Source organism: Pelobates fuscus, chromosome 4 (assembly GCF_036172605.1).
Source record: "Pelobates fuscus isolate aPelFus1 chromosome 4, aPelFus1.pri, whole genome shotgun sequence".
NCBI lineage: Eukaryota > Metazoa > Chordata > Amphibia > Anura > Pelobatidae > Pelobates > Pelobates fuscus.
In genome coordinates, this window is record NC_086320.1 from 338,089,563 (window position 1) to 338,103,691 (window position 14,129).

General features: G+C 43.7%; 1 protein-coding gene across 1 annotated transcript in view; it reads left to right on the forward strand.

Moving 5' to 3' along the window:
• Positions 1-14,129, forward strand: part of LOC134609061 (serum paraoxonase/arylesterase 2-like) — a 106,278-nt gene that overhangs the window by 13,312 nt on the left and 78,837 nt on the right. The window contains exons 3-5 of the mRNA XM_063452440.1: positions 1,378-1,433; positions 4,926-5,094; positions 11,821-11,947. Coding sequence (XP_063308510.1) covers positions 1,378-1,433; positions 4,926-5,094; positions 11,821-11,947 — 352 coding nt within the window. The remainder of the gene's footprint in view (positions 1-1,377; positions 1,434-4,925; positions 5,095-11,820; positions 11,948-14,129) is intronic.

Here is a 14,129-nt window from a genome sequence, read left to right on the forward strand (position 1 = left end):
TTCTCATTTTAACTTACCCTGATGCTCATTCAGAACAAGCTGGCCATTGTTGCTAACCATTAAATGTATCCACATAAAATTAAGTTTACAGAGTCAATGCAACTTTCTGTTTTCAACATCATTTTGTGATGTAATATTGCCCTATACGTCGCATTTTGTCATTGTTTTGCGGTTACTCCGGTATTTGTTGTTTTTTTTAGCATTACTCTGGCATGACATGTTAGAAGGGGTCATGCTCACTGCTATATGGAGAGTATAGGCTATCATTTGTAAGTCATTTTTTGTATGTAGAATTTTGACTGGTATTACAATAGAATCAATTGGTTGTAAGTATCCAGACATGGTATGATATGTATGTAACCTTTATAAGAGGTACAGTATTAGCTGATATTAGAATAAGATTAGGATGGAAGTAAAATATTGTCCACGTTAAAGGACCGCTGAAGGCACCCAGACCACTTCAGCTCAATGAAGTGGTCTGGGTGCCAGGTCCCCCAGGTTTTAACCCTGCAGCTGTAAACAGCAGTTTCAGAGGAACTGCTATGTTTATTTACACTAGGGTTAATCTAGCCTCTAGTGGCTATCTTATTGACAGCCGCTAGAGGCACTTCCGTGCTTCTCACTGTGAAAATCACAGTGAGAAGACGCTGACGTCTATAGGAAAGCATTGAGAAATACTTTCCTATGGACTTCGGCGATGACATCAGGAGGAGAGTACCCCAGCGCCGAGGGAGCCCGGCGCTGGAGAAATGTAAGTGTTTAACCCCTTCAGCCCCCTTCAGCCCAGCAGGAGTGGGACCCTGAGAATGGGGAGAACCTAAAGACCCTCTAGTGCCAGGAAAACGAGTTTGTTTTCCTGGCACTATAGTGGTCCTTTAAGTACGTCATTGCAATACTTTAAGTCCCTTGCCTCTAGGCCTGCTTGAGGTATCCATAGTATTATTCTGTTGTTTTATCTCTTTAGTTTGGTCTGGACTAACAGAAAATGAATACTAAAACTCTGCCTTTCCATGCAAGATGTTGGACAGAACTAATCTAGGAGTTCATTGTTAAAGGGACTCTACAGTCGCCAGTGCAACTACAGCTTAATGTAGTGGTTCTGGTGTTTATAGCCTGCAGGCTTTTTAATGTAAACACTGCATTTTAAAAGAAAATTGGGTCCTAGTAACACCTCTAGTGACAGTCACTCAAAAGCCACTAGAGGTGCTTCCTGGGCCAGTGCTGCACAGTGTTTGCATGCTCCGGGTAATTCAGGCATTCAGGCATCAATATCAATATTTCCTGACTTGTAAATATTGTCTGGCTTCAGTTTCTATTTAAATTCAGTGTTTGTTTAGGATATAAACTTATGTGGTTGTGATATGTTCTAACTTACAGAGCTTGGAGCAGAGGATATTGAGATTCTACCCAATGGACTGGCATTTATCAGTTCTGTAAGTATTGAGACATTACCCTGTGATCATTTCAGTTTGTCTATGGTGAGGATAATACAGGGAAAATGCATACAACCAACTATTTTTGTAATCCATTAAATGGGAAACAATTCCCAAAAAATTAAATACATGTCCTTGTGGAAAGTGTGGAGCCTGTAGATGAACCAGTGGTCAGAGGTCATCAGTGAAAGTCTAAAGTGTCCTGTAGGCAACAATTATACACTTCCACCAGGAAGGCTATTAGCAGAACGAGATATAGCCCCATTTAAAGGAACACCTTACTGGTTATGGCACCAGAAGTGCCCTGGCATCCAATATTAAGTAATCAAACGATTTAGAACTTGATACACTCTGGGATTAGCTTAGTAGAGCTAGCAGAAACTCCTATTCATGAGCTTCCGACTCTCTGAAGGCCATAGAGGAGGCAAAGAGCAGCACCATGCATGTCCCAGGTAAGAAGATAAACCATTCTGAAACAGTTTGCTTACAATGGGTGATGTCTGGGTACCCCTGGCACCATAACACACTGTAGTGGTTATGGTGCTTGGAGTTTTGCCTTAAATCTACCTGACCTTGTGATATATATAAATATGCTCACGAAAAACCATGTATTCAATAATGATCTTTCCATTGATATGTTTGCATATTCTTGTTGAAATGTAATTAGTTTTAAAACTCCTTTATAGCACATTTTGTTTTCCTCCTCTTCATTAAACAGTAAAACAGATGCAGGATTATTCACTAAAGGTATAATTCAAAAAGGCCCAGTGACTCCTTAGAAATTACTCCTTCTATGACAGGATATAGAAGATATAGCCCCTGATCAAAAAAAATCTGTCTAAAGCGTTTTCAGAAAATTACACCCCTGGCCAGAACATGTATGCAGATATGTCCCTGATGAAATGTAAGCAAAGCAATATAATCCCTCTAGGCATTCACTCTATGGAATAGAAGTTTAGAAATCGTAAGACTGCACAGCGGGTTCTAGCTTGGCATTTAGCATTTATGAATTTAGCGATAGCCATTTTTATCCAGCAGGATGCTCTGATTTTCTGTGCGCAAATGGCAAGATTGTTCAGCAAGGCTAGGAGAGGATCCCACACAGAGGCTGCTATCTATGGGTCGACATTTATAATTGCTTAATCAGCGCATACAACCATATCTGGTACCAAAAAAATGCCATATACTTAACACAGATGGCAGTCTATAATTTGTGTAAGCCACTTTCCTGGAATTTAGAAAACCGCTTTTATCAGATTTAGATATTCTCTTATTCAAATATGGGAGAATTTGGCATCTTACTTTGTTTGCGGCAAGCATTTTCCTTGTAGGATCCCCCAGCCAGGAACATTACCCCAGGAAAAGTGCAGAGTTTGTTTCAAAAAAAGGAGTTAGCAGAGACCAGCTATATACATGTTTGTCCTTTATGCACATGTCTACCATACAGAGGTAAACTACCGAGTCAAAAGATTCTAAGTGTGATTTGATTTACCAGTTATTCTGGATTCCTGACCTCATCTTCTCCTGGACTTATTGGTGTGTTATACTGACTACTCTGATTTCTGAATACCCTGACCTTGGCCTTTCCTTGTTTATGTTATGCCAAGCCACTATAGGTTCATGATAAAATGGCTACATCAAACTACTCAAATACAACATATAGAATTTCCAAATGTAAAATGGGGCATATAATAAATTTGGCCTTGTAACTTCCATAAATACAAAAATGTGAAAACTCGTACATCTGAACATGGTTATATTCTTGAGACTATATTGAATATTGAAATATTGGGACACATATCAGGATTATGACATTTTCTGTGAAAATGAAATTCTTACGTGTGAAAAACACAAATAAAAGTATAGAAACTTAAGGGCGCCTGCATTTCATAAAGTGCATACTCCAAACAACTCAAAATACTCCAATTAGAATAATACGGGTTGTCTATTTTAGGAAATAACATGCAATCAAGAGGAAAATATTATTGTCTCAAAGATAATAATAAAGTGGTCTGGGTGCAGTACCCCTATCTTCATGTCCCTTTAATGTAAAACATGACAGTTTTTTAGAAAGTGCAGTGTTTACATTACAGGGTTAAATCCAACTCTCATGTTGGCTGCCTTCATGACAGAGGCGCTTCTGCTGCACTGACTGAGTGAAACTTGGTCACATGATGAATACAGTGCTTTTCTATGTGGAAGCTTGGATGCATGCTTGGCGCTTGCTGCGCATCAGATCCCCAATGCTCCTCTACGAGGAGCATTGGATTCGACCATTGCCGAGGTCATCAATGACATTGCAAAATCCTAGGACATGTGCTTGTTGTGAATGTGCCTTGTGCGCTTTCACTATCTGCACTTCCTCTAGACTAAGTGGCGCATGCCTGACAACCCAGGCAGAAAGTCCACAGATTTTAATTTGAAAGCCCTATATTTAACCCTGTAACATTCTAAATTCCCATAAAACCTGTATATATGGAATACTGACGTACTCAGGAGACTTTGCTGAACACAAATATGAGTGTTTAAAAACAGTTAAACATGATGATATCATTAGTGAAAGTGCAGATTTTGTGTAAAAAATGCAAAAAACAAATATGAATGCTAAATCTGGCCAAAGGTTATGACTAAATGGCTACTAAAAAATACTGGACATACCCCATTTGAATACCCTGGGTTGTCTACTTTTTCAAATGGTAGGCCATGATGGGGTAATTCACATTCCTGAGCTGCCATATGGTCTCAAAGGCAACATGCCCCATCTGTCAAATTTCAATATGTAAAAACTAAAATGGGCAAGTCTTATATTTGACCCCGTAATTTTCTAAAACTCCATAAAACCTGGACATGGGGATACTGTTTTACTCAGGAGACATTGCTGAACACAAATATGAGTGTTTAAGAGCAGTGAAATGTATAATGCAGCTGATATTACTGTTGTACTCGCGATACATCGCAAAACACAAATGTATGTGTTTTATTGCAGTAAAAGCTAACAGTATTTTGACAATCACATTTAAAATATCATGCAGAAGTAAGAAAATAACACATTTTCTTAATTTCTCACACTTTTTTTAGATTGTATTCATATAAAATTACGTTTCATATATGAATATTTGATGTGAAATGAAAGCCCTGTTTCTCCTGAAAAAAAAGATATATAGAATAAGTGTGGGTGCACTTAATATGAAATACATATAGCACAAATTCCATTTTTTGTTTTGATTAGAACTTGTACAATTGCCTCCGTCCTTAAGGACACATTTTTAAAGGCATAGTCTAAGCATCTGTTATTTATTATTTTTATTATTATTATGAAACAAGAAATATTGTAACCAATCCAAAATCCACACTGAAGAGTTATATTGCGATATTTTCGGTTGTTCCATGCAGACTGTGCAAAATTTAGGCAATTCTGACTGCACAGATCAAATGTCAAGAAAAACTCTTGAAATTAATTAAAAATCCGTGATGTACCTTTTATTTTTTTAGGGTCTAAAATATCCTGGTCTGATAAGCTTTGCACCTGAAAAACCTGGAGAAATATTTCTATTGGATCTTAATGAAGAAAATCTGCGTCCAAGCTCATTGCGTTTCAGTAGAGGGTTTGATATCTCCACATTTAATCCTCACGGTATCAGCACTTACATTGATGAAAAAGGTAAGTTGCTCCTACTTAAAAAATATTTCAATGAGAACAAACCATTGCTATTTATTACAGTTCCCAAAGTAGCAATGTATTCAGATGACTCTTAAAGCTGTATTGGTGATGCAAATCAATATTAAAGGACAATATAAACACCATAACCACTACATAATATTGTAGGTATTGGTTATGGTGGTGATAGGCTCCAGGATTAACCAGTGGCGGATCCAGAGCCTGATCTCGGGAGGGGCACTTGTAGATTATTTAAATAAATAATCCAGACACAATAACCACTACAGCTCAGTGTAGTGGTTATAGTGCCAATAATGCCAAGACCCCCTCCCAGAGTAAGTAGTCAAACTGTTTAAGAACTGTTTGACAACTTACCTGAGGTCCTCTGGGAAATGGGGCTGTAGTAGGGCAGAGGAGCAGTGGTATGTGTGAGTGGTGCAATGTGTGAGGGGTGCAGTGTGTGTGTGTGTGTGTGAGGGGGACAGTGTATTAGCAGTGTGTGTGTGAAGGTGTGTGGATCAGTATGTGTGTGTGTGTGTATTGCAGTGTATGTGTGGGGCAATGTATGTGTGTGGGGGCAGTGTGTGTATGTAGGGGCAATGTGTGTGTATGGGGGCAGTGTATGTGTATATGGGGGCAATGTGTGTGTGTATATGGGGGGCAGGGGCAGTGTGTGTGTGTGTGTGTGTATATGGGGGGCAGGGGCAATGTGTGTGTGTGTGTGTGTGTGTATGGGGGGCAGGGGCAATGTGTGTGTGTGTATGGGGGGCAGGGGCAATGTGTGTGTATGGGGGGCAGGGGCAATGTGTGTGTGTATGGGGGGCAGGGGCAATGTGTGTGTGTATGGGGGGCAGGGGCAATGTGTGTGTGTATGGGGGGCAGGGGCAATGTGTGTGTGTATGGGGGGCAGGGGCAATGTGTGTGTGTATGGGGGGCAGGGGCAATGTGTGTGTATGGGTGGCAGGGGCAATGTGTGTGTGTATAGGGGGCAGGGGCAATGTGTGTGTGTATGGGGGGCAGGGGCAGTGTGTGTGTATGGGGGGCAGGGGCAGTGTGTGTGTATGGGGGGCAGGGGCAATGTGTGTGTATGGGGGGCAGGGGCAATGTGTGTGTTTGGGGGGCAAGGGCAACGTGTGTGTGTGTATGGGGGGCAGGGGCAATGTGTGTGTGTATGGGGGGCAGGGGCAATGTGTGTGTGTATGGGGGGCAGGGGCAATGTGTGTGTATATGGGGGCAGGGGCAATGTGTGTGTGTATGGGGGGCAGGGGCAATGTGTGTGTATATGGGGGCAGGGGCAATGTGTGTGTGTATGGGGGGCAGGGGCAATGTGTGTGTATGGGGGGCAGGGGCAATGTGTGTGTGTGTGTGATAAGAAGGATTTTTCTTAATGTGTGTGTGTATTTTTTTTTTTTTTTTATTAAATAAATGTTATGTCCCCCCTCCCTTCTTACCTTTACTGGGAGGAGGGGGGACATCTTTCGTTCCCTGGTGGTCCCAGTGGGGTTCATTGGTGGTCCCAGTGGTAGGACTGAACTCTAGCCCGCGCTCCAGGGCTAGAGTTCACTCTCGCGAGATTTGGAGCGTTGCCGTGGTAACCGCGGCAACGCTCCAAATCTCGCGAGAGGAGGACCCGGAGGAGCTGCTGGTAACAGCTCCCGGGTTCTCTCTCCCTCCCCTGCCGGTCGGCTGTCAGCAATGTGCCTGCGGACCGGGGAGGGAGATCACTGATCTCCCTCCCCGGTCTGCAGGCACAATGCAGGGCTGGCACTTGGGCAATGTCAGCCCTGCATTAGCCGGCAGGGGAGAATCTCGGGGGGGGCAATTGCCCCGTTGCCCCCCCCCTGGATCCGCCACTGGAGCAGTCTCGGTTCCCCTCACCTGCTCACGCTGTGCGCGTTTCTGCGGCATATGTGCCTCTGCTCCCCGGGTTGCAGCGCTCCCTCTGTGCTTCCTGGGTGTCCGTCGTCCAGGCGCCATGTTTCTTCGGCCCGAGGCCTTAGCGGGGGCCCGTGCCACATGTCCATTGACCCCATCAACAGGGTCGTGGGCCCAAAGGTCCGCCGGCGTGTGGCTGTCCCCTCGGGTGTATGGGTGGCGTGGAAGGGTTTCCTCCAGTTGAACCCCCAGCTCGGAAGAAGTGTGCATGGGCCTGTCGATGGCATGGTCTCCCCATGCGGTGCGATGCGTTGAACGGGTAACCCAGGATTTGCACAGGAGTGTGCTCGGAAGAGCCTCTTTCTCAGCTCCTAGTCGGCTTTTGGGTTTAGACACGGCCCGTGTAGGTAGCTTCAGCCGCCTCCCATGCCTGTCTGCGATGCGTTGTCTTCTCAGCTTTATCAGCGGGAGCTTTGGGCGGTGAGTAGAGGTCGCCGGGCGAGGTTTATGTTTTGCCCCTGTTGTTGGCGGTTGTTGTCGCTTCGGCCCACGGACTCCCCGTGTCCGCTGACTGTGGCTCACCTTGGGCATCGCCTGCGCTCGCGGTGGTGCCGACTCTGTGTGGGTGAGTGTCAGCTGCGGTACAGGGGTGTTAGTGCCTGCCCGTTGCTCCCTGGACGCCAGCTTCGCCCAGAACTTGTCGAACAGCTCGTCCAGTTTGGCCTCCAGCTCCGTAGTCTGTGAGGGCCAGGCGCACGTGGCGGCAGCCATGTTGTCCCGTTTCATGTTACTCCGCAGCTCGCCATGTGTCTCAGCGGTTGTGAGCAGGTTGTTGCTTTGCTTTGGACCGGGATAACCCCCGCCGGTCCTGGGGGGGGAGCAGGGCATCTGTTGGGCCGTGCCTCCAGTGTCTGGGCGAGGAGAGCGGCCGCCTCTCCCCGGTCCCATCCCCCGCAGGCCGCGGCTGTCCATTCTGGGTGTCTGATCCGTCGGGCACTCAATTAGGGTTTCCAAGTTTGTTGCCGGGTCACTCCTGCCGTAGGTGTCCGATCTCGGGTGCTTTAGGCTTCGATTCTGTGGGTTTTTTAGCCCGAAATTGGCAAACACAGCGGGAGCTCAGCTTTGCTGCGACTTCTCAGTTTGCTGGCTTAGCCCCGCCCCCCGAAAATTTTAATTCTATATTAGCAATAGCAGATTCATCTATATTTGCAGACATTGATTGGCTGAGCCTGTCATCTGATGGGAGTGAGGGATGGTGCTAACAGTAAAAAAAAAAAAGCACCATAACCACTACAACAGTATGAGTTGTATATGGTGATTAGAATGAAGCAATAGGGACAAAAAGGGAGACATCCACGTGGAACAAAGAAACAAAAAAGGACAACAAGAGGGGCATGCATAAAAAAAATATTCTGCTTCTTGACCAATTCTCACATTTTACTGAAAATATTCCATATGCTAAACTTTTCTTCTGTGTGATAGTTCATCTCAAAAAACATTTAAACTCAATGGTAATTTTTTTTTAAGGTGATTTTGTTTTTATGTTGAAAAAACTTTCAAGAAATATATTAAAGGGACACTATAGTCATCAGAACAACTAAAGTGTATTGTATTTGTTCTAGAAAGTATAATCAGACCCTGCAGGCAGTTTCATGTAAACACTGCCTTTTTTAGACAAAAAGCAGTGTTTACATTGCCCCCTAGGGACACCTCCAGTGGGCAGTCCTCAGATTGCTACTGGAGGTGCTTCCTGGAGCTGTGATGTAGTAGAGATATCACAGGAAAGCCATTGACAGCCATTTTCTTGTGTAAAGCTTAATAAACAGTATAGTGAAGTTATAGTTCACTAACAGTTAATACACTCTGCAGTGGCATTCGGAGAGGTCATACAGTTGTAGTCTGATAGATAAGCTTATGTTCAGTATTTAAAGTAGAAATAACATACAAAAGTCTTATGTACTGGCATTAATCTGATAAGTGAAGAGTGGTGCTGCAGAAACCCTAAACCTATACCAGGGAGAGACAGCGTGATTTATGAGAAGAGTGACAGCAGGTCACGGAAAACAAAGGCATAAGGATTATGCTGAATAGATGCTATTTGCGGTGCTATAATGTAGTGTAGTAATAGCTGGATCGTACGTGTCTACGTGTGAGAGAGTGTAGGAGATTCACAAGCAAAAGGCATCAGACATGGAGGGTACAAAATAGCATGGTCGAGTAAGTAGGCAAGTGAGAAAATGACCACTGGAAGTGAGCAGAATCCTGTACGATAATCAGACTGTGTAAGGGTATGTGGGGAGGGAAGGCTGCTAGGGACAAATTGGCTGCAGCGTGTTACAAAGCATAGTAAGTTTTAAGCTGCAAGCTATTTACGTGCGGCTGCTGTCTCTTGTTAAGTCCATTTTTAATGGGGCTGCGAGTGTCTCTGTGCTTGTGTTTTTTGTAATTGGTCTCCTTAGACCCTGGTCCGGTGACCCAGTTATTCAGCCCGAAAAAAATAGTTACGCTGCACTCAGACTTCTAAAAATACATAACTTAGAAGGCTACTATAAAACGCCTATCTAAGAGAATAAATATGGGGATTTAGTTCCACCATATGGCCATATGATGTTAAGCCCACCACTGCTTCAAAGTACCCCAATGTTAGTGGGTCCTACGCTAATTACAAAATGTGGAAGACAAATTAAATAGTACTGGTGCTAAAAACAAGCTGCAGTGTATTAAATTAATTTCTTTGTAAGAGCAAAGTGACTATACATAAATAAAGAGTGATAAAAGCAATTAAAAACAGGGTAACAACTAAACAATTAAAGTGTTGGTGCTTGAATGGGTATACTCACATTTGCAGATAATATCTGTGCTGCATGAAGAAAATAATAAAAGTGACATGACTATAAAACTCCTATTTATACACACACCTGTGGCCACCTCTAAAGAGGCCTCAGAAGCTGGGGAGCCTGGGCCGGGTGCTTAACCCCAAAGGAATCTGGTCTGGATTCCAAATAGGCTTGCACAGAGAAGAGATTGGGGGCACACCCGAAAGATGCATTATGCAAGAAAGGTGCTGCCGCAGTGACCAAAATTCATACAGAAAAAAATAGTTACGGCGCACTCAAACTTCTAAAAATACATAACTAAGAAGGCTACTATAAAACGCCTATCTAAGAGAATAAATATGGGGATTTAGTTCCACCATATGGCCATATGATGTTAAGCCCACCACTGCTTCAAAGTACCCCATGTTAGTGGGTCCAGTTATTCAGCCCGTCACAAGAGGAGTGGGGATCCTACGGGCTCCACAGATGTCGCAGGTGCTCTGTGTGTGTGATAGATCTGCGCTTGTTAGGCTTGATGTCTGGGCTGGTGCTGCGTTTGTCCTGCTTGTATGCGGATGTTTGGATCACTTAGCTGTTTCGTGCTGCTGTCAGGGTTTGTCGCTCGCCTCCTGCACCCGGTCCCGCCAAGGAGCGTCCGTTGCGGTTTGGAATTCAGTTTCTCACATGGTCTTTCCCTTTACCAGCGCTGAATCCGTAAAGTATCCGTCAAGTATGCTTTGGGGCCTCCGTCAAGACGGTTGGTACGGCAGCAGCTTATAAGGGCTACGTAGTGCAGGAGTGGATAGGGAGGTGCTGTGCGCCGCCGCCATCTTGCGAGGTAGGCCTCAGATGTTCCGAGCCCCCCTGTCTCCTCACCTCTCAAGCTCCCCTGAGTGGGGACCGGGATAACCCCCCCCCCCCCCTGGCCCAATGGGGGGAAAAGGGGGACGTGGCCGGCAAGCTGCTCTGTCAGTCAGAGCGTGGTAGCTGGGAAGGGAGACCCGGCAGCGGCCGTCCACCTCGCTCCTCTCCCGAGTAGGCCGTAGCCCTCGAAGCCTTGTGTTCCCTCCATGGGGTCCAAAACTCCCGATCTCGGGGTCTGCAACCTCTCCCACAGCCGTGGGTATCTCGTGGGCTCTGTTTTGTGTGCTTAATCTGCATTTTGCAGCTTAAGAGGCCAGATGTCTCTGGAGCATCTCCTGCATGCGCCCGGTTAGCATTGCGGTCCGGCCCCGCCCCCTAAGATTGCACTTTTTGGCTACCGCTATGTGTAGCACAGATGAAATACTGCCCATACCTCAAGAAACCCTGTACCCATGGTGATGGCACGATCATGCTGTAGAGGTACTCTTCATCAGCAGGTTGTGAGAATCTTATAAGAATTGATGGAGGTGTGAATGGGGCAAAATACATGGCAGAACTGCAGGAGAACCTTTTTTGCGGTCTGCTAAAAATGTGAAAGTTGACTTCTCAACAGGACAATAATCCCAAGCACAAGACGTAAGCAATTTTGGAATGCCAGAAAGATGAATATCCTGAAGTGGTCCAATAGAAATTCTAATCTTAGTCCTACTGGGAATCTGTGGCAGTATTTTAAAATTGCAGTCCACAAGTGCCACCCAACCAACCTAAACCTCATGGGGAAACTCTGTCAAAAATAATGAGCAAAATTACTCCCAGACAGTGTTTTTTTTTTTTTAATGCAATCAATATTTAGGCAAAACTAAAATGAGAATATGATAACACATTGAAATGATCTGGATTGCCTAATTGTGCCACTATCCAAAGTTACTGATAAATTACCTTCATTCAAATTGAGTAGACTTGCGATTAGGACATAGAGGGGGGAACAGAAGGACCACCACTGACGCGTTTCATGCCTACTGGCACTTTATCAGAGGCTATAAGACTATAACACATCAGTCAGCTGTTATCAGACCTGTAAATTTACTTAATAGTATTGTAGCAGACAGTATTGTGGTTAATGTTCATTTAATTTACTGCATGATTCCAATTGATTTTTTTTTTTCCCTTTAAGATGACACGGTATACCTGTTTGTGGTTAATCATCCACAATACAAAACCACCATTGAGATCTTTAAATTTGAAGAAGAGGAAAATGTACTTAAGCACCTGAAAACGATTAAGCATGACCTGCTTCCTAAGTATTATATTTTTTATTACAATTTATATAGCAGTAACATATTCCACAGCTGTTTATACTGTTTAGCAATGATCCTCCAGACTCAAAATGATCTAGTAGTACATACCAGGGGCTTATTCATGAAATGTCAGTTTGTATTGAATTTAAAACCATATTGCAAAATGTAACCTACCGGTAAATTATCAAAACTGACTAAAGTGAGTAATCATTTTTTTTTCCCCATCAGATATTTTTTGCCTACTTTTTTCATTACGACTTTGGTTCACTAACATTTAGTGCATAAACATCACCAGTGTTATCCACGTATTTTTCAGCTGCTATAATATGTTCTTTTTGGTACTGTATTCCTTTAATAGTGAACTTTCATTCTGCTCTACAACGCCCCAGTGTTGCATGTAATACCTCCAACTCTCCTGGTAGTGCTGGCAAATTTGGGAATTAACTCTTCATTTTTCCGTTCTTATTCTGCCGTGCTCTATTGACCATATGCCTAACTAACTCACAGAGCGTAAATGGCTTTAAAATACGGTGTGTGCTGGTTAAACAACAGTGTTGCAGAGATTCCAAAAATGAAGTTCTCGCAGTAATTGTGAGTGACAGTGAGACTTGGTCAAGCATAATCACTGTCCTTATTCATCAGAATTTCCAACCACCTTCTTCATTAAGAAAATAACTCTATGATCTGAACTGACCCTCAAAAAGGATTTAGCTCTCCCCCATACTATACCAATTGTATATGGTGGCCAGCATTTCTGCCAAAAAATTAGATACAAGCACAGCATCAAAATCCCAAACAATGAAAGGTAAATATAACAGACATTTCAGTACTTGGTAGATCAAGCTGAACACAAATACGGGGGGATATTAGTGTGGTAGAATAAATCATGTTTGCAAAAATGTTGTGTCTGTGTATGTTAAAAACAGAATTTTACCTGAAAAGTTTGGCAATGGAAAGAGACTGGCAATAAAATGGCTGCAGCCTGCATTGAAAGTGTCTAAAGTTCAATAGATAAATACTTCAATGTGCTTTATTTAATAAGCAAATACATGTATTACTACATTCCCAGTGTTATTTAACAGAGTGACAATTTTTGACAATTCAAAGTGAATATAGACAAATTGGAAAAATCCTCAAATCCTTAAAAGACCACTCTAGGCACCCAGACCACTTCAGCTTAATGAGGTGGTCTGGGTGCCAGGTCCTTCTAGGGTTAACCCATTTTTTCATAAACATAGCAGTTTCAGAGAAACTGCTATGTTTATGAATGGGTTAAGCCTTCCCCCTATGTCCTCTAGTGGCTGTCTCATTGACAGCCGCTAGAGGCGCTTGCGTGCTTCTCACTGTGATTTTCACAGTGAGAGCACGCCAGCGTCCATAGGAAAGCATTATGAATGCTTTCCTATGTGACCGGCTGAATGCGCGCGCAGCTCTTGCCGCGCGTGCGCATTCAGCCGACGGGGAGGAGAAGAGGCGGATCGGAGGAGGAGAGCAGGAGGAGAGCTCTCCGCCCAGCGCTGGAAAAAGGTAAGATTTAACCCCTTTCCCCTTTCCAGAGCCGGGCGGGAGGGGGTCCCTGAGGGTGGGGGCACCCTCAGGGCACTCTAGTGCCTGGAAAACGAGTATGTTTTCCTGGCACTAGAGTGGTCCTTTAAATTTGAGACTTTACATTGAATTCCTGACCACCTCTATTAAACTTAGATATCCAACTTATCAAAATCTGACAACGTTAAAACGACACTATAGTCACCAAAACAACTTTAGCTTATTGAAGCAGTTTGGGTGTATAGTTAATGCATCCGCAGTCTCACTGCTCAATTCAGGAGTTAAATCACTTATGTTTCTGTTTATGCAGCCCTAGCCACACCTCCCCTGGCTGTGACTGACACAGCCTGCATGAAACAAATGGTTTCATATTCAATCAGAGGTTAACTCACTTTAGAAGTTTTTTTATCTCCTGCTCTTTAAATTGAACTTTACTTACACACAGGAGGCTCCTGTAGGGTCTAGCAAGCCATCAACAGTGCAGGAGATAGCAAATTATAAATTCAACATAATTTACAATAAAGGAAGTGCAAACATTAGATGACTCTTTACAGGAAGTGTTTAAGAAGGCTGTGTAATTCACATACAGGGAGATAGGACCAGGGGAACATAAACAAAGGGATTTAACTTCTTAATGGCA